This window comes from Lygodium microphyllum, chromosome 26 (genome assembly GCF_053477565.2).
Source record: "Lygodium microphyllum isolate KBCC chromosome 26, Lygodium_microphyllum_v1.1.10, whole genome shotgun sequence".
NCBI classification, from domain to species: Eukaryota; Viridiplantae; Streptophyta; class Polypodiopsida; order Schizaeales; family Lygodiaceae; genus Lygodium; species Lygodium microphyllum.
The window spans coordinates 27693675-27720761 of record NC_141160.1 but is presented as its reverse complement, the minus strand read 5'-3'; the positions used below and the strand labels follow the sequence as shown (position 1 = coordinate 27720761).

The window sequence follows — 27087 nt, the reverse complement described above, 5'->3', positions numbered from 1 at the left end:
CTTGTGTTTCTTATTGTGCATAAGCTATTACTTGTTAGAGATTTATGTTTGGAATCTTGTAACATCATGAATTGTTTGTGTATGTATATCACATGCACATGTACCTTTGCGCACACACATATACATGCATATACATATATACACACACAAATATACATGCAATACACATAAATGTGTGCAAGTACGTGCTAGTCTACAATGCTCTAGAAATTTCTCCAATGGCATTCATAGTATATCCTCTCAACGCTTATATGCCAACTTTCAAGTCTTACATTTGTAGTCAATGCAAAGATACCTTTTGGCACTCCCATATCAATTCACTGAACGTTGCTTGTTAGTGCACATTCTTGGCTTGCTTTAGGGTTATGTGCAACCGATCTCATGATTGAGCCACTTTACATTGTCTTCCTTACTCTTGTTTTTCTTTACATTATCTTCTTACTCACAAGCAATACAACCTTATGATGTAAGCATACTTCTCTCTCCTCTCTTGAGCCCACCACATTAAAAAGCATGATGAGTCTAACACCTGTAGAGGTACTGGGCAAGCTAAGATAGTTTAATTATGAGCAAAAATAGGGTGCACCATTTCCATGTTTTTGGCGCACATGAAGCAACCACAGCATTATCTACTTTCCAAAAGGAAGGCATACAAAGCGTCATTCCCTTATGCCACGCGTCCAATTAAATTGCGAAATGATGGAACACAAAACCTCCCCATGGTTATCAAGCATTCCATGGTTTGACTAGAGTGGATATCACAACAATCCCTAATTAGTGGCAGAAAGCTAGAACAACATAACCCCTAGAAACTCTCTCAGTTTTTCAATGTAGGTGTGTTTGTGCAATAGGCAGAGATACAAATTAAACATAAGAGACGTACTCGTGTGTCATACTACAGGTAAAATGATGCTAGCATAAACCCCATCACTCGAAGAAGACCCATAAGATGTGAAGTGTGGCATATGCAAATGACTTTCTTCTCACTCGAGTAAGACGCTGTGGAATCAACTTCATGATTCATGAGACGATAAACCATACACTGCATGCATCATGGGTGCAAAATGCATTCGGATGTTAGGTACTCTCGCAGCGGTTGTCATCACTAGAAGTGAGTTCACACTTAGGAATTAGAAGGTGCAACAACTTCATGCCTATCTTGTGCTTTTTTTTCCACGAGTGTAAGTACATAGAAAAGGCTAATGTGACAAGCTCTCCTAGAAAACTAACCCATTAAGCAATTTAGCATACGTTTATCTTAGCTCGCCAATAAAATGTTTTTTTGACTACATACCATGCACCCCATACAAGAGACAAGTATTAAGAACCCGCAATCCAGACACACACACCTGTGGCCCAAAAGCGAACCTGGAGCTGATGCAGCCCACAAGACTGGTGATATCATTCAACCTTCATCAAGAGCCAATCTATCGATGTATCGATTATAGTATGACTGTGCTAAATCAAGGTCACCAATCTCACAATAACAATCCGCAATGGATCCCAATGCTTCCGTGTCACCACGGGTGTTTCCTGTTCTCTCAGAAATTTCAAGCACCATTTTATGATAGTTAATGGCTTCACGATACTGTCCCTGCCGCTGGCACGATACACCTATACCATAAATCCAGTCAGACATCTGCAAATCTTGCTACATAACAAAGGAAACATGAAGTGAGTAAGCACTTGCATCATCAAACCAGTCAGAGCATCTCACATGGGTAATAAATGAACAATGGAGTGATATTTGAAGCCACAGGGAATCAGTCATCTTATTCCCATACACCAAATGCCTGCTACTTGCGTTAGCAAGCCCTAATGCATGCTGCTGACTATGCACTCCCAAGCAAAACAGACATGCAGCGTGGAAAAAGCAGATGAGCAGTAGTCATCACTTTACCTAGACCCTTGACTGCTTTCTTTTCCTCAAGGGGGTCACCAATCCTCTGACTGATTGCAAGAGCCTTCTTGAACTCTTCAAATGCCAGTTCTGGACTTTTGTTCTTCAGAAAGCGTAAACCTGCCAATAAGTGGCTCATAAGAACTTCCCTGTCTGCATCAATGGCCTTGCTATCCTCAGGTCTACCAACAGGTGCATAGACCAAGCCTGGAGCATATGTTTCCATCATTGCTTTGCTCCTCAAATACTCGTTGATCTTGCGAAGCTGTGCATTCATCTTTTCCAATTCAGCCTTCCTTTGCCGAGCTAAAGTACCTGAAAGTTGAGCTTAAATCTCAATCTCTCTCTCTCTCTCTCTCTCTCTCTCTCTCTCTCTCTCTCTCAAAACAAGTTTGGCTTTACATTGTATGTTTACAAAGGGTACGCTGGGCAACCAAGCGGATGCAAAGACAGGTAGAATACAACACATGGAACCAAAAGGCAACAAAAACCAACAAAAATACAATTGTTGCCCTAGTGACCTAAGCACTAAGTGACACTAGGGTTAGGGTTCATTTTAGCATTTACTATGACACTTAAGCTCTTACTATTTCATTTTATTATAAATAGACACTTTGCGCCTCATTAGCAAAAAAGTATTGCATTATTCAGTGTGATCGCCTTGAGCATTGTACTCTCTCTCTCATTAATATACTTCTTCTCATTCGTGGATCGAGTATCATTGTGCATTGATTAATTCTTTCATTCTCATTCATTTTCCCTTACATTAACCGCACACTTGCTCCATGCTTAAGCCAACACAAATGGCCAAACCAATATAATTATAGATGGGCACATTTAATTTTGGAAAAGGTCAAAAGTACTAAAATTAATTTTTAAAATTATTTAATTCTGAAAATTAATTTAATAGCTGGATAATGCTGAAAATTGGGTTTAGAAGGCTGCCACCATAGTTGTCATGTACGAAATGTACGGTGCGGTACGGTACGGTACGATAAAATACGGTACTAAATGGTACCTTATGATTTTATAAGGTACGGTACCATATTAGTATGAAAAAAATTTAAGATGATTTTTTAAATAACAAAAACCATAAATCATTAAATGATAGATCATAGAATACATGTTTAAAGTGGAAATAGCCATTTCATTACAGAAAAGATGAATACATGAGGGTGACCATCCCAGTTGCATGGGCTGCGCAAAACATGCGATACAACTACAGTCTAGTATATCTAATACAAAAAAGAGAAAGACCTATGAATCTATGATGAGGCATCACTATCATCATCATCATCAGAACCATCTGAGTGCTCATCAAGAGAGTCTAAAGATGACTCCTCCGCATCAGATAATGAGACACACTCATATTTATCCTCACTGATGAGGTTACCATCATCATCAAATGATGGCTCCCTAGGTGGCAGCTATGTAGGCAAGGGGGGGATGTCATCGTGAGGCACAAGATCTGAGCTACTAGAGCCCTGCCTCACATATGTCTGCAAGCCACTCGAGCCACCCCTCTTCGATGATTGGAGGGCGTCGAATGACCATGCCCCTGCTACCACCTCCTCAAACTCCTCGCCCACAAGCATGTTGGTTGCGAGTGTCACGAGTATTTGCTGCAACAAGCTCTCTATAGAGCTCTGCAAAAATCATCTCCTCCTCCTAGTCCACCTCCTGATGTATACTCGGCAGAAGAGTGTCGCTCGTTAGCTTAAATGTATCAACATTCACCTACACAATGCAGTGATGCACATAAGATTGTAAATGCTAAAGACTAAATTATAAAGTATAAACTTCAAAGTTCAAAGTTTAAAACAATAAATTTTAAATTTTATGGCTAAGTGTTTAAACTTTACCTGCTTCGGACTACCCATGCTCATCATAGCTCTCATCATACGTAAGTTAGTGCCGCAATAGACTAGCTGCTCTAACTATCGTGTGCTAAGCCAATTGCGAATCTGTGTGAATGAGAGAATAGGCACTCCAGTTTCTCTCACATGCACCCGAAGAGCAATCCTAGGCAAGGACCCTCATGGCTAAGGGCTGAAGCATCTCCAAAGCGTATCCAAAGTTTTACCACCAAAATAAAGGCTTCACAAGTGACTCTCTCCTCCAACAAGTGGGAGAAGCAAAAGCCACATGCCCTCGCTAATCTGCATAGCATTCTAGCTCCTCCAACACTGCATTGTGGTCATCCACAGGGACCACACGAGTCAAATAAACAAGCTGGTCTGAACAGAACTCTCTATCATCCATGACCGCCGGTGACTTGTAGGCCAGATGTACCAATGCAGTAAAACTATGGATGGGCTTACGCATCCATGCCCATCTCCTCTCTGCTATCTCTAAAATATATGCATGTTGTGTCTTCGTGATCACTATACAAGCATATGCCTCCACCAATGCCACTCTAAAGAAGTGAACAAGAAGGCCCATGGTGAACCCTTCGCAATCACTCATACGTAACACCCTATAAAAGGGAGTCACGACAATGGCAACAGCACGAACTTTTTGCCAAAACTGCTCATTAAGGCACAAGCATTGCATGGCTTTGGCCTCCTCTGTCTCATGCTCATCCTACTCATTTCATAGAGTGGACACCACTGTTTACGGACCGCACCTCATAAAGATACTCCAGCAATAACCACATGTAAGTAAAGCGAGTTGACGAAGGCTTCTTCAACTCCAATGGGCTATGCTCACGATACATTGCAAGTACCTTTACCTTTACCATGAAGAAGGTGATAATTGATGTAGCTTTGTGGACCACCCTCTTCACCCACTTGAGCTTTCCAATGCCCTCCATGAGCAAGTCCAAACAATGACTTACACATGGAATCCACACAATCATGGGAAACTCGGCCTCAAGTAAACGGCCCATGCATCGAGAATTCCATGCATTGTTGGTAACAACTTGCACCACATTCGAGAGGTCCACCTACAACCACAATTTACAAATTACAAGTATACTAACAATACCTAGAGGTTAGAGAGAAAAAGAGAGAGTTGAGCCTTTCAAGTTTCAACTTTTAAGATTCAAGAATGAAGAGAGATGGGGATTGGGGGCCTTGGGGCCCGAGGGAAAAGAGAGAATCAAGATAGATATTAGAGAGAAATTAAAATAGAGAGATAGATAGTTATACATAAATCATCCATGACCGCCGGCGACTTGTAGACCAGATGTACCAATGCGGCAAAACTATGGATGGGCTTACGCACCCATGCCCATCTCCTATCTCTAAAACATATGCATGCTGTGTCTTTGTGATCACTATACAAGCACATGCCTCCACCAATGCCACTCTAAAGAAGTGAACGAGAAGATCTATGGTAAACCCCTCGCAATCACTCATATGTATCACCCTATAAAAGGGAGTCACAACAATGACAACAATACGAACTTTTTGCCAAAACTGCTCAAGCGTTGCATGGCTTTGGCCTCCTGTGTCTCATGCTCATCCCATTCATTTCATAGAGTGGACATCATTGTCTGCGGACCGCACCTCATAAAGACGCAAGTAAAGCGAGTTGATGAAGGCTTCTTCAACTCCAATGGGCTATGCTCACGATACATCGCAGGCACCTTTACCTTTACCATAAAGAAGGTGATAATTGATGTAGCTTTGCGGACCACCCTCTTCACCCACTTGAGCTTTCCAATGTCCTCCATGAGCAAGTCCAAACAATGACTTACACATGGAGTCTACACAATCGTGGGAAACTCGGCCTCAAGTAAACGGCCCGTGCATCGAGAATTCCATGCATTGTTGGTAACAACTTGCACCACATTCGAGAGGCCCACCTACAACCACAATCTACAAATTACAAGTATACTAACAATACCTGGAGGTTAGAGAGAAAAAGAGAGAGTTGAGCCTTTCAAGTTTCAACTTTCAAGATTCAAGAATGAAGAGAGATGGGGGTTGGGGGCCTTGGGGCCCGAGGGAAAAGAGAGAATCAAGATAGATATTAGAGAGAAATTAAAATAGAGAGATAGATAGTTATGCATAAATCAAATATCATAATGAAATAAAGAGAAACAAATTTAAAAAGCAATGTATACCTCAATGATAGCTTGTTGAATGTGGCGGTAGATGAATGCGCCCGTCGTTTTCCTCCCCCTCTTGCTGGTATCTGTGGCCCACAAAAAAGTAAGTGCCGAGTGGATATAAGGCCAGTATGTTGATGATGCTCTGTTTCTTACGATCACTCCATCCGTCAATGAAAATGGAGCAACCATATTTTAACCATGCGGCCCGAATAGAATCAAGGGCTCTATCAATCCTCTCGTTCTCTTCATCGATCTTTTTCCTCCTCATGTGGTTGTATTGTGACAAGCCCGTTTTAACATACGAATCTATGCGTACCGTACCGTATCGTACAAATCGTATGGTACGAACAGTACCGTACGTCGTACAGAGACAACTATGGCTATCACTTGGCAAAAATACCCATGCAATTTGATAAAACGTTTTTTGGGCCTGGTTTTAGCCATTCACATCAGTTTACAACTTGGGGAAGAGAGAGAGGGAGCTGCTCGACTATTTTTTTATTAGAACAGCAAATTGTTGCAGGAGACAGCCATCTAGGGGCCTCAACAAGGAGGCGACAGCAAGAGGATCATTGTCTAGGACTAGCCACTGCATCAATAAGTTGGCGACAATAGTTTTGGGCTTCCTTGGCACTTGGCAACAGCTCTTGGGCAGATTTGATAGGCTGTAGGCAGAATTCAGCCATTTCCCACGAGAAATCTTTGAATTTTCTCTCTTTGGCATTTTCTCACTGCCTCCAGCCCATTCTCAAAAGATCTCGGCTTATCTTAGCCATTTGGAGTAGATCTTAGCCAAATTTGGTGGATAGAAAGAGGAATTCTGCTGTAAACCCTAAATTTATGCCAAAATTAGGGTTTAGCAACCACCTTGAGACTCATGCCATCAGTAGAAGGTGTAAGGGCTTTGTAGGTATGCCATGGCATTACTACCAAAAACACCTATATAGGGAGTAGTAGTCACTCGAGCCCTACTTGGGAGGTGCTTCTACATGTGATTCCCTATGCTCAATGGTGAACCCTCATATGTGTAGCATCACAAGGGTGTAGTCCTGAGATGTGCCTCAATGTTGTATCTTTCTGTATCATGAATACAAAGGATTCCTTATTGATATATCTTGTGTGCCTTTCTGCTGTGTCATTTCTATGCCTCATGACAGATCATGATTCGAAGTCCTGTGAAGGTTTGTTACGCTTGCTTTGGCATTATACAACATTGAATTCAACACTTAAATTTCTAGAATTATGAGGGAATTTAGATGCCAACCCATCCATTGCAAATTTGGGGCACCATTTGTCTCCTTGGGGTCAAATTAGAGCAAATCCTAGGTGAAAATTGTTGGAGTGGTGCTTACGAAAGCGTGAAGATTTGCAGTAGAAGTGTGCAGGTGAGTGAGAGTGATAGAGAGAGAGAGTATGATCTGATTTGGGTGTATTAACAATGTGTTGGTACACAAAGAATAAAATGTATTTATACTTAGGGCACATAAGGCTGCATTCACATGTACAATATAATAATACACGTGTACAATACACAAAGGTGAATAAAGGACCTTTACATCCCAAAATAACCTCCCACTTAAAGGTCCGAAGTGAACCTTTAACCAACTCCCACTAGTTGTATACAATGCTCATGCTGAGCCTTGCTTAGACTTTTAGTGAGAACATCTGCAAGGTTGTCCTATGTTTTGATCTTGATCAATGTGATTAGACCATCTTCCAGAATTTGTCTAATAAAGTGATATCGCACATCTATATGCTTTGTGCAAGAAATGATACATGGCATTCTTAGCCAGATACACAGCACTCTGGCTATCACATCCAACACTGGAGTACTCATAGACATGCCGAGATCCTTTGCAAGTCTGCTCACCATATAGCTTCCTTAGAAGCTTCAATAGCTGATATGTATTTAGCTTCAGTAGTACTCAGTGCTACGATGTTTTGCAACCTGAGCACCAAGAAACAACCCCACCAGCAACTGTAAAGACATACCCGCTAGTGGACTTGCGAGTGTCCAAGTCACCTACCATGTCTGCATCACAATAACCCTACAGACTAAGTGCACCCTGCGCATAGCAAATACACTTTCTTTGTATACCCTTTAGATATCGAAGAATACACTTGACAGCCTCCCAATGTGGTTTGCTAGGATTTGACAAAAACCTGCTGACAACTCCCACTACATGAGCAATGTCTGGACGAGTAGCAACCATAGCATACATAAGAGAGCCACAAGTTGATGCATAAGGGACTCCCTTCATAGCATTGGCTTCCATGTCATCTTTTGGGCTGTTGGCTTTACTGGGGCTAAGATATGGAGATAAGGGCACCCCAAGAGGCTTAGCTTCAGCCATGTTAAATTTGACCAGTACCTTTTCAATGTACTTCTCTTGAGATAAGAACAGTAATTTCTGCGTTCTATCCTTGCGAATCCTCATGCCCAATATATGCTATGCATTCCACAAATCTTTCATGGAGAAAGCTAATTTCAGCTAATCTTTGAGAGCATCCAAGCTAGACTTTCTTTTCCCAGCTAGCAACATATCATCCACATACAAAACAAGTATGATGGGGTTGTCATTTGTATCCTTTTTCATGTACAAACAATGATCTGCATGGCTGCATGTAAACCCATGAGAGAGCATAAAGTGTCAAACTTTTTGTACCATTGCCGTGGTGCTTGCTTCAGCCCATACAAGCTGCATTTTAGTTTACACACCAACTGTTCTTTTCCAAGAACTACAAAGCCCTCGGGTTGTTTCATGTAGATTTTCTCATTAATGTCACCATGCAGAAAAGTTGTTTTCACATCCATTTGGTACAACTCTAAATCCAATATAGCAGTAAGAGCAAAAAGCACACGTAGAGTGGTCATCTTCACAACAAGTGAAAAGACCTCTTGGAAGTCAATTCCTTCCTTCTATGCATACCCTTTGGCAACCAGTCTTGCCTTATACTTGGGTTTCTCATCAATTTCTTTACTTTGTAAACCCATTTGTTTGAAAGAAGCTTTCTTCCTTTGGGCAATAACACAAGATCCCAGGTATCATTAGCATACAGAGATTTAATCTCTTCTTGCATAGCTAGCTCCCACTTACTACTGAAGTTGCATGCATTGGCATCTTTATATGTAAGAGCCTCACCCTCATCTGTAAGCATCACATATTTGGCTATTGTAAGCCATTTTCAGTATATTGTTTATGTTGTACAGCACCTTCATTTTCATTTCCAGTACCTGCATTTTTATAATCAGCAAGTCTATCTTGCTGTCCATGACCTCCTTGTGCTTCTATTTGCTATCCATCATCATTTAGCTCAAAAATAACCGGCCGATCATCAGTTTCAGCCTGTGGTACAGCATCATGAGGCTCATCATTTGATGTAATAGGTGGCTGCAAATTCTGAAATTTGACTTTTTTCATGTCTTCATCAGAGGCTAAAGTACTTTTCAGCAACTTTGCCTCATTAAACACAACGTTACGGGTACAAACAATTTTCTTGGACTGTGGTAACCACACTCTATAGCCAAATTCACCCTCAACACCATAGCCCATGAAAATGCCTTTGGTGGAGTTTGGGTCAAGTTTACTCCTCAGCTCATCTCTAACATGCACAAAAGCATCACAACAGAATATCCATAAATGGTCATATGAGGCCGATTTACCAAACCAAACCTCCTCAGGGATGCCATTATTTAAGTACATGTTTGGAGAGCGGTTGCAAATGTGAACCGCGGTTGTAAGTGCCTCTCTCCGAAATTCATGAGGGAGATCAACAATGGACAGCATGCACCGCACTCTTTCACATAAAGTCCTATTGTATCTTTCAGCCACCCCATTTGAAGAAGAGCTATAAGGAGCTGTAAGCTCTCTCTTTTTTTTTTGTCTTTTTTTCCAAGAAAAGAGAATTCTATCAATAACACCTCGGAGAAAGTCCCCCAAGGTAAATACAAAGTGCAAGAATCTCTGTGAAGAGTAACTAAGTACATCAAAGATACAATGGTTGTGTAAACAACCAATCTGGTGGGCTAAAGTGCCAGACCATCTGGGGGGTAGTATGAAAGGTGTCTGAATCCCAAATCCGCAAGAAATCCTCTCTCTTTCTCCTCATCCTCTCAAAGCTTCCCTACAACCTCTCCCATCTCCCACGGAGAGTCTAGACTATTTCTGTCCAAATCCTTGATAAAGACTCCCCAGTGGGTATATCCTGAAGATCAATGACCTGGCCACATCTCACAGTCCATATGTATGAAGCTATAATGCTGGAACTCAACTCCCATCTATGACAATGTCCTTGAGTCCACTGTGTCTGTGAGTAGTCTGGGATAGGGATCCTACTCAAATGTTGTCCAATGATGAGAAAAGAAGCATTTCAGCTTTCTACCTGTTTGAGTGATCACAAATGCATGAAAAGTTTTAAAAACAGCAAACACTTCACTTTTCTTTTTCAATACATAAACCCAAATTTTCTTGGAACAATTATCAGTAAAAGAGAATATATGCAACACCACCCAATGATTTCACGGGCATACTACATACATCAGAATGCACTAAGTCCAAGATATTGGACTTACGGGAGACACTAGAGTAAAAGAAATTTCTCATTTGCTTTCCAAACTGACAATCATTAACAAAAAACAAGTTTAGAGTCTTTTCCATCAACCCTCTTCAAAGAGGTAAGGACATCAAATCCTTTCTGGCTCATATGGCCTAATCTCTTGTGCCACAACTCCAAATGACAGCCAATTTCAGCAACTACAAGAAACTTGCCATTCAAAGCTTTACAGTGTAGACAATATAAAGTGCCCTTCTTGGTTCCTTTTGCAATCAACGTGAAACCCTTTTTCAATTACCACAAACCACCACCAAACAGTGTAGTTTAACCATGCAAGTCAAGCTGACCAAAAATAGTAAACTCTTCTTGATGCCAGGCACATATCTGTTGACATCTTACAACACAAGCTCTTGTCCATTATCCAAAGACAAGTGTATAGAGCCTATCCCATCAATGCTGCAAGCATGATTATTTCCAAGATATACCTTTCCAGAACTGCCTACATTGAACATCGCAAAACACTCCAAGCAAGGAGTTACATGGAAAGAGGCACCAAAGTCTACAATCCAAGTCTGAGTGACATCATCATCAACTGACAAAAGTGCATCAACCACATCAGCCTTGATAATCTGCATATCCTGCATGTGACATACAAGGGCATCATAATCTATTGCACATAGTAATCCATGAAGATGTCTCTATGGCATTTCATGTCAAGTTTGGTTCTACTATCAACAAGTATATGTACATAGCATTCGCAACCAAAGTCCCTTAAGTGGTCATATGAAGCAGGTTTGCTAGACCAAACCTCTTTAGGGATACCACTTTCAAGTGCACAGTATGGAGATCAATTGCAAATATGTACCGCGGTTTTAAGTGCCTCTCCCCAAAATGATTGCAGAAGATGAAATGTGAACAACATGCACAAAATCTTCTCACATAACATGTGACTCATTCACTCAGCTAGACCATTAGATGACAGATTATAAGGAGCTGTAAACTCCCGTTTAATCCCATTGACATCACAAAACTTATTGAATTCTTTTGATACATACTCTCTCCCGTTGTCTGTTCTTATACATTTTAATTTTAAACCCTTTTGAGTACTAGCAAATGCATAAAACTTTTAAAAGACATCCAATGCCTCGCTTTTCTACTTAAGCAAGTAAACTCATAACTAAACTTTAAAGTCTAAGTTGAAAAAACATACCTATAGTCCCATTGCCAAAAAACTTAAAAGATTACAAATATGAAGTCTAATCTTTGAAAGAACATGCTCATTGCCCCAAAAAACACTAAAAATATAAAGTCTAATCTCTAGACTGAAGCAAAATGCGGCATGTCAAAATAGCCCAAAGGGCAACTGCAAGACTACAAGTACAAATATAACATCGGCATGGCACAACAGCCCAAGTGTCACACTATCATCAATGATCATAATATCATATACAATGTACATGTGTCATGTATCATGAGACTCATGATAAGTAAACTAAATCAAAGATCATCATGATCTGAGGCTGCTCTAGCTACTCCTGAAGTGCCAACCTCATAATCATGTGAACCATAAATTGTTGCATCTCCCTCAACATCAGCATGTGTCTCCTCTTCTTGCTATATCTCCCACTATGTGAATGGATTGGGTTTTGTTATCATACTACTACATAACATCCTCAAATTAGCACTAACGAATACTAGATTGTTTGCCCTCTCTGTCACCAGGTGGTGATACTTTTTGTAGTTGCTTCCTTATTTACTTATATAAATATTTTATTTTTCTTTTCTTTAGTTGTTGTTGCTTTTTACCCCCAGAGTTCTCTTGGAATAAGTCGGGATCTTTGCATGGCCAGAAGAGGCAGCCATTGGGACAAATTGGGCTAATTATTTGTCTGAGCCTTAGGACCGATTCCATATTGAATGGGCACTGAAGAATGGAATGCCAGTGGTTTGGGACTGTGTGCTTAGCCACTAGAGATGGTGCAGGACAATGAGGCTGGCCAAGGCAAAAGATGCACATAATGCTCATGGAATAAAAGTCACTAAACTGAGCCACGTTACACTTTTTGATGTGGTTGCTATGATAAAAGTTACTTAGAACAACTCGAGGAATGCAGGGGTCACCATCCCTAAAATTTAGAGAGTTACTATTTTTGGACCCCAGAATCTGTTTGCTTCATTATCTTCATTTCTGAGAATGAAGTTTTGAGGAGTTGAGGGCAAATTGTTGCAGTTTCATCAGCTATGGAGAATACTTCGTCTCTGACTCATGTACGGAGGTAGAGCTTGCTCCCTCTAGTCAACTCTCTCTCTATTCTTAGAGGAAATGCTCTGCATGATGGGCTGATTCCATCGAAGATACAGTTCTGTGTTTTCTTTGCACTTCTGTTGAGGCAAGAGCCTAATTGTCCAGATCGAGGAGCAATTGTTCGCTTCTCCAATGCAAGAACTAAAGGAAGTAACAACCATGTCACACAAGAACAGGGTTTTTCGGCTCTAATTTAGTGCTGTTCTGGACATGCTGGACAGTGAGAACAGTGAATTCAGAGATCTGCAGACTGTAATTCTGCACATGAATCATTAAGTTTTGGTCACAGAAAATGCTTTCCTAAAAGGGATGTTGTTTTGGACATGCTGGATAGTAAGAACTGTGAATTCAAAGTTCAGCAGATTGCAACTCTGCACATAATTCATTGAGTTATGGTTACAGAAAATGCTTTCCTAAAAGGGATGTTGTTTTGGTCATGCTGTACTGTCCTTATGCAGCTGGGATTTACTCAAAAATGATGAAAACCAACGGTTCTCAAGTTATGTATTTTGGAACATTTCATTTTTGTAACTTTCCATCTTTTAATTAATAAAGAAATACCGAGAGGGGCGCTGTTCTTCGGGGCCAATCTGGTGTTAAGCAAGGGAGTGAGGTCTCTGTCTTTGTGTGTGTGTGAAAAGACCAGGTGTTAATTGAAGGAACTACTGCTTTATGTGAGTCATAATGAGGATTCTCAGATTGAGTCATCACATCATATCATGGAGCGCTCAAAAAGAAAAACCTCTAAAAGTGCATGAGCATATGGAAAAGGCACCAAATATGGAGACAGGTCCAGTGCAACAAGAAGCACAAGCACAAGACCAAGGAGTGAATGGTCAAGGCAGTTATGCACAAGTGGCACAGTAGACTATTCCTCCTCAGTTTGCTACTTATCCTGGTTACTTTGGTGGTGGGTCAGTTTTTCAAGTAATGGCTAGATTACCCACTAGTTATCAGGGATACTTGCTTAGAGGGCCGCTAGGAATGATGCCTATTGAGGCAATGAACACATTTTATGCCGATATTGGTCTACAGCCCGGTTATCACACTTTGCAGAGTCCTTATTTGATGCCTGAAGTACAAAATGCAGCGGCTGGTTTTTTTCAGCCTAGTGGGCATATGGCAGCTAAAACAAGTGAAATGAATGTTGATAATGCACCTAAGGGACTCCCCTTTTTATAGTTACCTGTCTATGACAACCTGACACCCAAAGGTGCAAAGCCTAAGGACTATACAGAGGGTGGTCAGGCATTAAAGTTTGAAACCTTCAGTGGTATGCAAGATAAGCTGAAAGCTTTGACATTTATACAGCAGTTTGATGCAGCTTACACTGGAGGGTAATTTTACTGAGGCTTCTAAGGTGCGGAAGGCTGCAACTTTTTGAAAGGTAATGCTTTGCAGTGGTGGAACATACTGTTGATGCAAGGATATGCACCTGCCACTTGGGTCCATTTTAAACAGTTGTTTGCAGCCTCATGGTTAACTAACACGTTTGAAGTAGATGTCATGACTACATGGCATAAATTGGACACAGCAAATTGTGTGGATTTAGAAGAGTACAATAAGAAATTTTGGGAAGCACTTTTGCCCATGAGTTCTTACAAGACAGTGCCCCTATCAGAACAAATTGAAAAGTACTGTTGCGGTTTGCCCGAAGCCATCAGGGATTATTATACCAAGACTAGGGTTACAAATATGGTACAATTAATTGAAAATGCTGGTGTGGCAAATGCATTGTTGAAAGGAAAAGCTGACAACTTTAAAGGCACTGAAAAGAAGGATTCTCAGTTTAAGCAAGATCCTGGCAAGAAGAAGAAGCAATTTCCTAAAAGCACCAGTTTTACAAAGAAGTCTTTTTGGAAGAAAAGATTTCAGCAGCAACCTCAAACTTCTTTTAAACAGGGCAAAGGACAGAAGAGGTCACTTTTGGCGAATCATTTCAAGAAAGAAAGGCTTTAATGATGGCTGGAAAATGCTTTATATGTGAACAAAAAGGCCATATTGCTTCTAAGCGCCTACAGCAATCTTCTAAAGATGCGGAGGATAAAGATGTGCCAAGTAAAAAGAAGCCTTGTACTGGCTTAGTGTTTGATATGGTGGGAGATCAATCAGCTGATGATGCTACAGAATTGTGCAGAGCTTAGGGAAAGATCAGAGATTCCACAGTGCTTATTTTCTTTCATCCTGGAGCTCATGCAAACTTCATCTCACCGACATTGGCAGCGAAGCTGGGTATACGTCCCGAGGAAATGGGACCAGTTGGACAGGCTGATTTGGCATGCCCAAGACATACTCAACCTGTCACCCCCATTCTTGGCAAACTCCGTATGTACATTCAGAGCTATGTGGACACAGAGGAGTTTCATATTATGCCTTTAGAGGGGTGTGATGTTCTGTTGGGTATTCCATGGTGCCATAGGAAGCATGCTATCTTGGATACTTACAGTAGAACGATTTATGTAAGAGCAAGACTCATGTGTTAGATGTGAAGCTTAAAGGAAGTCTGTCCTAGTTGTTTCTGCTTTTGCAATTACTTCTGTAATGAAAAATCATATTTCTGTGTACTTGGTTTATGCAAAGCAAGTTAATGAAGTTGAGAGTAATGTGTCTGTACTAGATGAAAGTAGAAGGGCTTTCTTGGATAAATTCAGTGACTGTTTCTCAGATTTGTTACCAGGAGGGTTACCCCCTGAGAGGCCTGAAGATCATACAATAGATCTTATTCCACGGACTAGTCCACCCAATAGGCGATCGTACACGGTCAGTGCAACGGAGCAGAAAGAGATTATGACACAAGTTAATGAGCTTTTAGAGAAGGGACTAATTCAGCCCAGTAGTTCTACGTTTTGTTCATCTCTGTTGTTAGTTCAGAAAAAGGACAGCTCTTGGCAAATGTGTATTGACTACAGAGCCTTGAATAAGAACACGATCAAGAATAGGTTTCCGATTCCGAGGATAGATGACATTCTTGATCAATTACAGGGAGCAAGAATGTATAGCAGAATAGATTTGAAAAGTGGGTAACCATCAGATCAAAATCAGACCAGAGGATATCCATAAGATTGCTTTTAGAATGACATTTGGTCTCTATGAATTATTAGTCATGCCATTTGGATTGACCAATGCTCTTGCTATGTTTAACAGGAAGATGGATAGAATTTTCCACCCTTATCGAAGTTTCGTTGGCACATTCTTCGATGTTATGATTATCTTTCCAAAGAATGAAGAGGAGCATAGAAAACACTTAGTTACAATCTTTAATGAGCTTAAGCGTAAGAGATTGCTCATTAATGGCAAGAAGAGTGAATTCTTTTTGGAAGAGATTCACTTCCTTGGGCACATAGTTTCTAAAGATGGTGTGAAGATGGATCCTGCAAAGATAGAAGCAATTGTCTCTTGGCCACACTTGAAAACTGTTCATGATGTCCGCAATTTCCTTGGCTTATGCTCTTACTAGAGAAGATTTGTAAGACACTTTGCAGAGATTGCTTCTCCTTTACATGCGCTTGAAAAGAAGGATGTCAAATGGCAATGGACTGACAAAGAGAAATCAGCATTTAGATATTTGAAGGGGAAAATGACTACAGATCCAATACTTATTTTGCCAAATCTGTCTAAGCCATTCATAGTGCAGTGTGATGCATGTGGAAATAGCATTCGTACTGTATTAATGCAGAATGGCGGAGTTGTGGCATACGAGAGTAAAGTACTCTCTATCGTTGAAAGGACTTACCAAATTTATGAGAAAGAGTTATTGGTTGTGATCCATGCACTTTCTAGTTGGAAGCACCATTTGCTTAGTGCTTATTTTGTAGTGCAAACAGATCATCAAACACTTAGATACTTTCTCACACAAGCTAAATTGTCAGAGAAACACATGCGTTGGGCAAATTTCCTATCTATGTTTCATTTTCAGATACTGCATATGGAAGGCAAGAAGAATGTAGTTGCAGATGCTTTATCTCGCAAACCACAGGTGTCAACTGTTTCAATTCCTTATCACCATGAATTGGATGACTTTCTAATAAAACTTTTGGCCTTAGCTATTTTGTAACACATAGTCTTCCATGCATCATGATAAAGCCTTCTTTGAACACATAATGATCATGATGTTGGCCATTGATTAACTATTCATAGATTTCAGAGAAATCTTCGTCATCAGCATACTGCTCTTTCATATCATCCCAAGCCTTCTTTGAATACATAATGATCATGATGTTGGCCATTGATCAACTATGCATAGATTTCAAAGAAATCTTCGTCATCAGCATACTGCTCTTTTATATCATTCAACTGTGCATAGATTTCAGAGAAATCTTCGTCATCAGCATACTGCTCTTTCATATCATATGATACCAAGTGTGATGTTCCAACCCTCAGAGACCCGCTCGGGACCCCCTGGGAACCCTGTCTAGGCACCGGGGCAGCACTAGACCCATTCCACAACTTTGCCATTTTGACCCCTCAACACGTCACAGGGCACCCCAACACGTCAAGGAACGCGACACGGCACATAACATAGCACACAATTCACCGAAGGGCCCATCTTGAGAGCTTTACGTCATATTCATAGATAGAAAGCATTTACATGATCACCGGGGGCTCAGCAAGGGACTATGTCACGGTGGGTGGGTGGAGCTATCAACGCGCTACAACACGATGCCACGACCGTGGGTGAGGGAGCTACAAACAACTGTGCATAGATTTCAGAGAAATCTTCGTCATCAGCATGATGACGAAGATTTCTCTGAAATCTATGCACAGTTGATCAATGGCCAACATCATGATCATTATGTGTTCAAAGAAGGCTTTATCATGATGCATGGAAAACTGTGTTACAAAACAGCTAAGGCCAAAAGTTTTATTAGAAAGTCATGCTCCACCGTATGCAGGACATCATGGTATTCATGCTACATTCAAAGCGGTAGAGACTTTCTTCTATTGGCCAGCCTCGAAATCTAAATGTTGATGCATATGTCAGATCTTGCCTTGTATACCAAAAGATCAAATTTGATAAACATAAGGCACCAGGGTTATTGCAACCACTCCCTATTCCAGAAAGGCCATAGGAAAGTATTGCCATGGATTTCATTTTTGATCTTCCAAGAACTTCTTCTGAGAATAATGGAATCCAGACTATCATTTGCAGATTCAGTAAACAAGCACATTTCATTCCTGTAAGGAAAAAGATTAAGTCAGAACACATGGTAAAGATATTTATGCATAATATCTTCAAGTACCATGGAATGCCACGGTCAATTGTCAATGATAGAGATCCAAGAATGACTAGCTTGTTTTGGAAAGCATTGTTTGAAAACATGGGCACTACGCTGAAATTTTCATCTTCTTTCCATCTACAAACTGATGGATAGTCTGAAGAAGCAAACTCAACTGTTTTAGACCTGCTGAAGTGTTATGTTTCAGATCATAAGACTTCTTGGAAGCACTACTTGCCATTGGTTGAGTATGCATACAATAATATAGTGCATTCATCTACTGGCAAAGCACCTTTTGAGATTGTGGAAGGTGGAAAGAAATTGCCTCCCATTTTGCAAACAAAAGATCACATTTTTGAAGCAGATCGTTATGTAAAAGATTGGGAAGAAGCATATAAAAAGATCAAGTATACCTTAGAAAATTCACAAGCTAAACAGAAAAGAGCTGATGATAGTCATCGTCGGGAACTCTTGTTCAAAAAGGATGATTGGGTCTTATTGCATTTTGAAAAGGCACGTTTGAGAAAACAGAAGGGCAAGGAACATTTGTTTCCAAAGCTAAGCATGCATTTCTATTGCCCTTTTCAAGTCTCAGATAAGATCAATGATGTGGCATATAGGCTATAATTGCCAGAGAATTGGAAATTCATAATGCATTCCATGTGAGCCTATTAAGGCCTTTTATTGGTGAAGTGCCAGAAGACATGGTTCAAGAGGAACAACCTGAAGTAGAGGAATTAGATGAGATTCTAGTTCCTAAGCAGATCCTGGCACATAAGGATAGGAAAGTGAAAGGTAGAGTTATAAGAAGATTTTTGGTGAAGTTCAAGAACTATTCACCAATGGATGCCAAATGGATGGAAGAGGCTGAATTGGCAGATTTATCTCAATTATTGCAACTTTACCGAGAAGCTTTCTTACTAGAATCTACAGTGACTTAGAATGCTTTTTGAAGCAATGTACATTCTTTATTGTACAATTGAATACTACATCTCATTGAATAATGTACAATGTATGGTTTACCCTTAGCATTAACATGTGTATCATTGAATGAAAACTCAGTGCTTTGAAGTTGTATTTGTTACACTTTAGTTGAATGATTATACATGTTGTGACACTAATAGTTTGAGGATACATGCTATTACCCTGTGTTGCATTCGAAAACATGCATATTAGAAAGGCTCCTAGTAATCATAGTTGGATACAAGATATGATCGGAGACTTTAACTTGCAATGACACAAATGGTTTGTGGGAAAAACTCCTACCATCGCCCCGTCTCATCTGAGTGATACATGCGATGGCACTAATAACATGGAGAATCTTGTTATCGTCCTGTGTCATCCATTAGCATATGTGGCATGCAATTGAGGTCGCTTGCTTCTTTCAGGACGGGGGTATGTCACCAGGTGGTGATACTTTTGTAGTTGCTTTCCTTATTTACTTATATAAATATTTTACTTTTCTTTTCTTTAGTTGTTGTTGCTTTTACCCCCAGAGTTCTCTTGGAATAAGCCGAGATCTTTGCATGGCCAAAAGAGGCAACCATTGGGACAAATTGGACTAATGGTTTGTCTGAGCCTTAGAACCGGTTCCATATTGAATGGACACTGAAAAATAGAATGTCAATGGTTTTGGACTGTGTGCTTAGTCACTAGAGATGGTACAGGACAATGAGCTTGGCCAAGACAGAAGATGCACATGTAAGAATACTTGCATGGCCAAAAGAGGCAACCATTGGGACAAATTGGACTAATGGTTTGTCTGAGCCTTAGAACCGGTTCCATATTGAATGGGCACTGAAGAATAGAATGCCAATAGTTTGGGACTGTGTGCTTAGTCACTAGAGATGGTACAAGACAATGAGTCTGGCCAAAACAGAAGATGCACATGTAAGAATACTCACGGAATAAAAGGCACTATAAACTGAGCCACATTACACTTTTTTATCTGGTTGCAATGATTAAAGTTGCTCGGAACAACTCAAGGAATGCGGGGGTCACCATCCCTAAAATTTAGGGAGTTACTGTTTTTTGACCCCAGAATCTGTTCACGTCATTATCTTCGTTTTTGCACGAGGATTAATTCTCCGGTCTGTGCCAAGGTCAAATTTTGCACCAATCATGGAGAATTTTAGACCAGAAGGTTTAAACGAAAAAATTGTTACATATATGCCATGTGGCACAAATTCCCAAAAGAGAGAGAGAGAGAGAGAGAGAGAGAATTTTCAAAAAAACGTAATAGGCATAAGGGGCAGATCTGAGAATGAAGTTTTGAGGAGCTGAGGGCAAATTGCTACAGTTTCATCAACTATGGAGAGTACTTCTTCGTCTCTAACTCATGTACGAAGGTAGCGCTTGCGCTCTCTGGTCAACTCTCTCTCTATTCTTAGAGGAAATGCTCTACATGATGGGCTGATTCCATCAAAGGTACAGTTCTATGTTTTCTTTGCACTTCTGCTGAGGCAAGAGCCTCACTGTCCAGGTTCAGGAGCAGCTGTTGGCTTCTCCAATGCAAGAACTAAAGAAAGTAATGACCATGCCACATAGGAACAGGGTTTTTCAGCTCTGATTTAGTGCTGTTCTAGATATACTGGACAGTAAGAACAGTGAATTCAGAGATCTGCAGACTGCAATTCTGCACATGAAACATTGAGTTTCGGTCACAGAAAATGCTTTTCTAAAAGGGATGTTGTTTTGGACATACTGAACAGTAAGAACAGTGAATTCAGAGTTCTGCTAGACAGTAAAAACAGCGATTTCAGAGATCTGCAGCCTGCAATTCTGCACATGAATCATTGAGCTTTGGTCACAGAAAATGCTTTCCTAAAAGGAATGTTGTTCTCGACATGCTAGACATAAGAACTGTGAATTCAGAGACTTCTAGACTGCAATTCTGCACATAAATCATTGAATTATGGTTACAGAAAATGCTTTCCTAAAAGAGATGTTGTTCTGATCATGCTATACTGTCCTTATGCAGCTGGGATTTACTCAAAAAAGATGAAAACCAACGGTTCTCGGATTATGTATTTTGGAACATTTCATTTTTGTAACTTTCCATCTTTTAATTGATAAAGAAATACCGAGACGGACCAATCTGGTGTTGAGCGAGGAAGTGGGGTCTCTATCTTTGTGTATGTGTGAAAAGACCAGGTGTTAATTGAAGAAACTACCGCTTTATGTGAGTCATAGACTGGTTTCACTCTCCACACCAAGATGGTTCCTCTTCTTTGAAGCAATGTGAGCATATGTACTCCACAATTGCTCCAAACAAGAGGAGCTAATTGACTGACTCAAAACACGGATGGCTAGTTGCTACAACTCAGGACCATCCGAACCATAGTCCTCCCACCACAAAGCTGCCCCAATCTTACAGCAATCCTCAGGTGCATCCCCACAACCAAAAGAACCCCGAAAGGTCCTATAACATGAAAGTCGATCTCTAATCTTTCATCTAGTTCCATGATCAGGCACTAGATGAGACAATATACATCTCCATGCGTCCATAATCTCAATGTCATTCTCCTGACCCTTGCCCTGGAACTTAGGATCCACAACAAATGAAGCTACATGCATGAGTGAGCTATAGGAGATCGTTGGCCTTCCTTGGAGGAGGATTCGTGTGCTTGGTCTTCAGGGGAAGACCTGGCATCTAGACCCCTATGTGTTCTGGAAGGAGTTCCAAGAGTGGCGCCTCTGGATATGGGAGAGCAGGCCACTTGATGAGTTGGAATGGGACCCTGGAGAGTGGCTATGGCCAGCCACTGCGGTTGCCAAGAAGCCACTAAGGCTCTTGGAGTACACAGCCAAGATTGGCAGACATAAACTGATGCAGGAGGACATGGACTGGGTGCCTTTGCGTAGCAAAGGCTGGGCGGAGCATAGCATCACAGATACCTTCCGTCGGACTTTCTGGCGCCGCCTATGGGTCGGTTGGAGGCCGAGGAGGATATCATATTTCCTATGGCTTTTGGCATATGGAGGTCTGGCAGTTGGGAGTTGGCCAGCCCAGATGCAGCAGGATGGAGAGTGTAAACGCTACCCACAATAGCTTTTGGAAACTCCAAAGAACTGCCTTTGGTCTTGTGAGGTAGCACAGCTTGTGTGGAGAGGAGCCTACCGCATTCTCTGTTGTTTGGCACCCAGCCTTGGATATATCTCATAGGAAGCTTTCTACTGGCAGGCAGTCAGCCAAGGCCGCCACCTTTTGTACGAGGCTGGGATGCAGAACACGATTTTCATCATTGAGGCTGGGTCTTGTGCAGTGGTCGGCTTGGAGGATTTACCTAGCCGCCAAGTACTGGAGCCCACAACAGACCGCTCTGAGTTATGGGAGATCGTAGGGAGTCTTACAAGATGGCACATCTGGAAGGCATGCTGTCAAGAGGTTTTTGGCGGGGAGTGCCCTTCAGTACATGCGACTTTGGCTGAGCTTTGGACTTCCATCGTCCACTCCCTCCGCGGCCGGTGGGACCAGGTGCAGGGCAACTCTCGAACTCGTCAAGAGCTTCGTTTTCACTTTTTACGCACCTGGGGCGGCCAAGACCTGTTCTTCATGATGCAGCCAAGCTGCCCTAGATGGCGTTACATCCCCCCTCCATGGTTTCTTGCCCCCATCCCCCCCCCCCCAAACCGCCTTGAGAGGCTTGTATACATGATGTATTCGTGACTTTGCATCAACTTCAGCTAGTCTGTTGAGCATGAGCACTCCGTTGTAATCAGCCTTTTGAGTAATATAATTAGCCACATTTTATTTGAAAAAAAAAATGTTGACACCTGCTGCGAACTTCAGTTTCAAATCACCTAACCATTTTGATATAAATTAAATGTATCCTAGTCATGACCTTTTCCTATGAATCACCAATCTTGTCCCTATACTAGAAAGCTGTCTTAGATGAATTGACAAAGTACTTTCACGATCACTAAGATAATCATTGTGTGAGTTCATGAAGTGTGCGACTTGATTGATGTCAAATACATTGAATGGGCTTTTGCAATATTTAGGCGAAACAAATACTTGATATATCATCAAGGATTTGGCTTTGCATTGCAAGGATTCATAAGCTGCTGCTGTGGCACCCGCAGTCAGCCACGCAGCAAGAAACTATAATTGCACTTCATGGTTATTACCAAATGCTTCATGGATATACACACAGAGAGGGAAATTATGTTTCTTTATACTCATGCATACCATTGTTGGAGGTCAAAGTGAGAAAAACAAAGAAACCATCCCTTTTGAGGACACCCTTTTTATGTGAACCCTATCTATAGACTATAAATGCTTAAATACAATAAGTTTCAAAACTTTCATAAAAGATTTATCATAGACTACAAAACTGTACATAAAGAAGCTAACATAAATCAACCAGTGGACATTGAAAAAGGTAAGGAGCCATTAGAACTCTATTACGGAAAACAGTCCTAAGACACCTTCCTTCAGAGTTTAAGGGTATTACTATTACCTCCTACAGCTGCACCAATAAGAGCCACCGCTTGAAATGCAAAAAGCAAATACACACTCTCAGGAGTAGCTAAGAAATAGCTTGTTGAGGCTTGGCCGCCATCTTCTACGGCCAAAGCTTGGCGTGCACCTAACAAGGCAAGACCTGCAAGGGAAGTGAAGCACATAGTTGGTGTAAACATTACAGCCACCTGCCGCTTGGGTTTGTTTTCTGGCACCAACTGCACATAAAAACAATGCAATACAAAAGTGAGAATAACATGCATACAATAGTTGGAAGTTATTCTCCAGTCTGAACTTCGCATGCAACAACTCCTTTGTGACAATGTTATTGGGTAGTACCAAAGCCTCTCTCTCACTCTCTCCTTTTTTTCTGTTAAGGGTAACTATATTGATTACTTCAAACATAAAATACAAGAGTCAGAAGTGAACTATATGTACAACAAAAAAAACTGAAGAAACCACAGCATGCCAAGAAACCAAATCTCTCTCTCTCTCTCTCTCTCTCGCTCTCTCTCTTTTCGTAAAAGGTAATTGTATTAATTACGAAAAAAATACAAGATTACTTGATTACAAGACACATGATGACAATCTAAGCCATCATGTGAAGAGGTTCCAAGTACTACAAGTTACAAAGTCATGGCAAATACACGGAGGAAATTGCCATATGCCAGGGACGTAAGTCCTCCCTAGAGAGCAAGTCAGAATGCTGGAGAAGATCTAACTGCCAGTACAAGAGGCCCTTAAGCCTCGCAATATGCCGCTGAACATTATAGGCCGAATCAAAAAGAAAAGCATTCCGAATGGTCCAGTTATGCCAACAGCCCCAATATCGAAAAAAGTGATACATGAGCTTCATATGTGGCTGTGCCAAAGTGGGGTATTTGGGCGGTCCAAAAACCCAATCAAAGGGACGTAGGGTGAAACCAACCACCCCTCGCCAAACAGACGACAAAAATAACCAGACTTTCTTAGCGATGGGGCAAGAAATAAATCGGTGCCGGGCGGATTCCACAGTAGTGGTGCAAAAGAAACAGTTGCCATTGGAGATTCGTCGCTTGGAAAGAGCTGAAGCAAGCGGAAGACCACCAATCATCACTCTCCAAAGAAAGACCTTATATTTGAAGGGTGTCTTGTTCAACCAGCCCTCCATCACAGTTGCCCTCCACCATGACCGGGATTTACGCAATCCCCATAAAGCATTTGCTTTAGTAACTAGCCATTGATGATCTTTAATCAGAAGATGATACACTTGGTTCGCAGAAGCTTTGCTTAAATTCAGCTGGCCTTCTAAGTCCCAATCCTGCCAGGGATGATCCGAAGCAAGGGCAGGAAAGGGTTGTCTACTCTAGAGCACCTTCAAAAGCTGTTCCCATAAATGCCTATATCCACGAGGGATCCTGAAAAGCCTCCTAGCTGTACGAAACGATATTAGCACATTGCGATTGGCAAGGGTGGCATCCGCGACTGAAGACAAGCCCAAACGTGCCATCCAGTTGAATTGTGGTCTAAGCTCGTGTTTACCTTCCCATGAAAGTAAACGCGAGACTGCCAGCAATTCCAATTGAAAAGAGTTAGTAGCTAAGCGATCCTCCGTTGGATGCCAGTGAGCCTTCTGGAGGACCAGTTTCCAGAAACATACCAAATGAGTAAGCAGCGATGAAGAAGAACTGGAGAACCGCGAATCAGCATTAAGAACATGCCACCACGAACTCCGGATTTGGGTATTGCCATGCAGAAGCCCATGGTTCTCAAGGAAATAACGGGCTATAACGACCCACGGATGATGATCCGATCACATGGCGCGGAAAAGAGACCAACGGAGTGCCAGCATGTGAGTTTGGGCATCTAAAATAGCTCCTCCATCCATGCGTTTGGGGGTGCACGCACGCGACCAAGAAATCCAGGAAATACCTGCATGCAATGAGTCCTTCCATAGCATGAAAAGAATAGACTGAGTAAGAGCATTCAGAGTCGTAGTAGTCCAGGGCAACAATGGCAAGAAATATGTGAGCATTGGCAACATAATTGTCTGGGCTACTTTGAGGCGAACATGGAAGGGCCAGGTCTGAGACTTCCAATACAGAAACTTAGCCACCATTTTCTAAGAAATCCACTGCAGAAGCTGCTTTGGGGGAACATCAACACCCAAAGGGTACCCAAGATGCCTGACAATGGAGCCACGAGGAACAACCAGACCCTGCCAGTCCAAGGACTGCAAATCCGACTCCGTGCAGCTGAGAATGGCTGATTTGAGCGCATTGATGCGAAGGCCGGACGTCTGACCAAAGAGACCCCAAACATCCAATGCTTTTCGAAGGTTATTCTTGTCCGCACGCAAAATCATAAAGCTATCATCCGCCAGGGATTGGCTAATGAAGTGTTGTCCTGTAGGAAGCGATAATCCGGCCAACTGAGTAGAGGTTGCCATATGAGATAACATCGAAAGAACTGGATGTGTCGCAAGGGCAAAGAAGAGAGGGCTTAAAGGGCACCCCTATCTGACAGAGCGGGCAAGGACAAATGGCTCAGTAACACCTCCATTCAGCATGACTCACGAAGACGCCGCAGCACTAATGGTGTATATTAGACGAGACATCCGAGCACCAAAGCCCATAGCAGTCATAAGTTCAGCCAACGAAAGACCAATCCAGATAGTCAAAAGCCTTTTCCAGGTCCAGTTGAATCAGTACGACCTCCTGATTAGAATGCCTTGCATAATCAATTGCCAGTTATGCATTCAATACATTGTGCAGAATATTTCAGCCCTTAATGAAACCATACTGGAGAGGGTGCACAATGGCAGGGAGATGCTTATGGAGTCGATTCACCATTACTTTGGAAAAGATTTTGTACATAGAACCCATCAAAGAAATTGGGCGCCACTATGTCAACGTAGATGGCGAAGGAACCTTTGGAAGCAGTTTAATAAGTCCTTCTTTCCATGAGGAAGGCATGATCCCCGTTTCCCACACCTGCTGAAACAAAGCCTGCAATGGTTTCGCCAGTTGGGGAGCAAAAGCTTCAAAGAACTCATTGGTGAGACCATCCCAACCCGGACTTTTATCCTTGGGCAAGTGTAACAAAACGTCCATAACCTCTGCCTCAAATATCTGACTCCATAGTAGCTTGCATGTCCTGCGGAAGCTGATTGTGGACCAGGTCATAAAAAACCGAACGGGCCTGAGTAATTTGGGCTGAAGGTGGAGAAGTGGAACCGAGAAGGTCGCGGAAATAATTCCTGCACATATGCACAATAGTCTGCGGATCCAGGATAAGGTGGCCTTCTGCATCCTCGAGTCTGGTCATATTCTCTCGAGCAGGCGAGGCATGGAGAGCTCGAAGGAACTTATGGGTCTGACACGCACTATCTTGCAAAGTCTCCGTCAGATATTGCAATTTGGCCTGCTGATACGATTTCAACTGGAACTCTTTAATAAGATCAGCCACCCGCATTGCTAGTGCTAGCAGAAATGCATCATCCGGAGTGTCCACCAGCAGAGAACGAACCAAAACCAGCAGGTCCTCCGCTGCCTGTCGACGCCGCCGACAAAAAGAGGCATGATAGATCCCATACTGCCGAGCAACCCGCTG

General features: G+C 41.7%; 1 protein-coding gene across 2 annotated transcripts in view; it reads right to left on the bottom strand.

The window, feature by feature from the left end:
• Window positions 1-1149: 1149 nt before the first annotated feature.
• FLU (Tetratricopeptide repeat (TPR)-like superfamily protein) overlaps window positions 1150-27087 on the bottom strand; it is a 70112-nt gene continuing 44174 nt past the window's right edge. Inside the window, exons 2-4 of one of the 2 annotated variants that reach the window (XM_087668491.1) lie at window positions 23495-23714; window positions 1901-2215; window positions 1150-1614 (exon numbers count right to left, since the gene is read on the bottom strand). In XM_087668491.1, coding sequence (XP_087524617.1) covers window positions 1406-1614; window positions 1901-2215; window positions 23495-23714 — 744 coding nt within the window. In that variant the 3' untranslated portion in view covers window positions 1150-1405. Of the gene's footprint in view, window positions 1652-1900; window positions 2216-23494; window positions 23715-27087 lie in introns of both variants that reach the window. The other variant, XM_087668492.1, reaches the window with a different exon arrangement.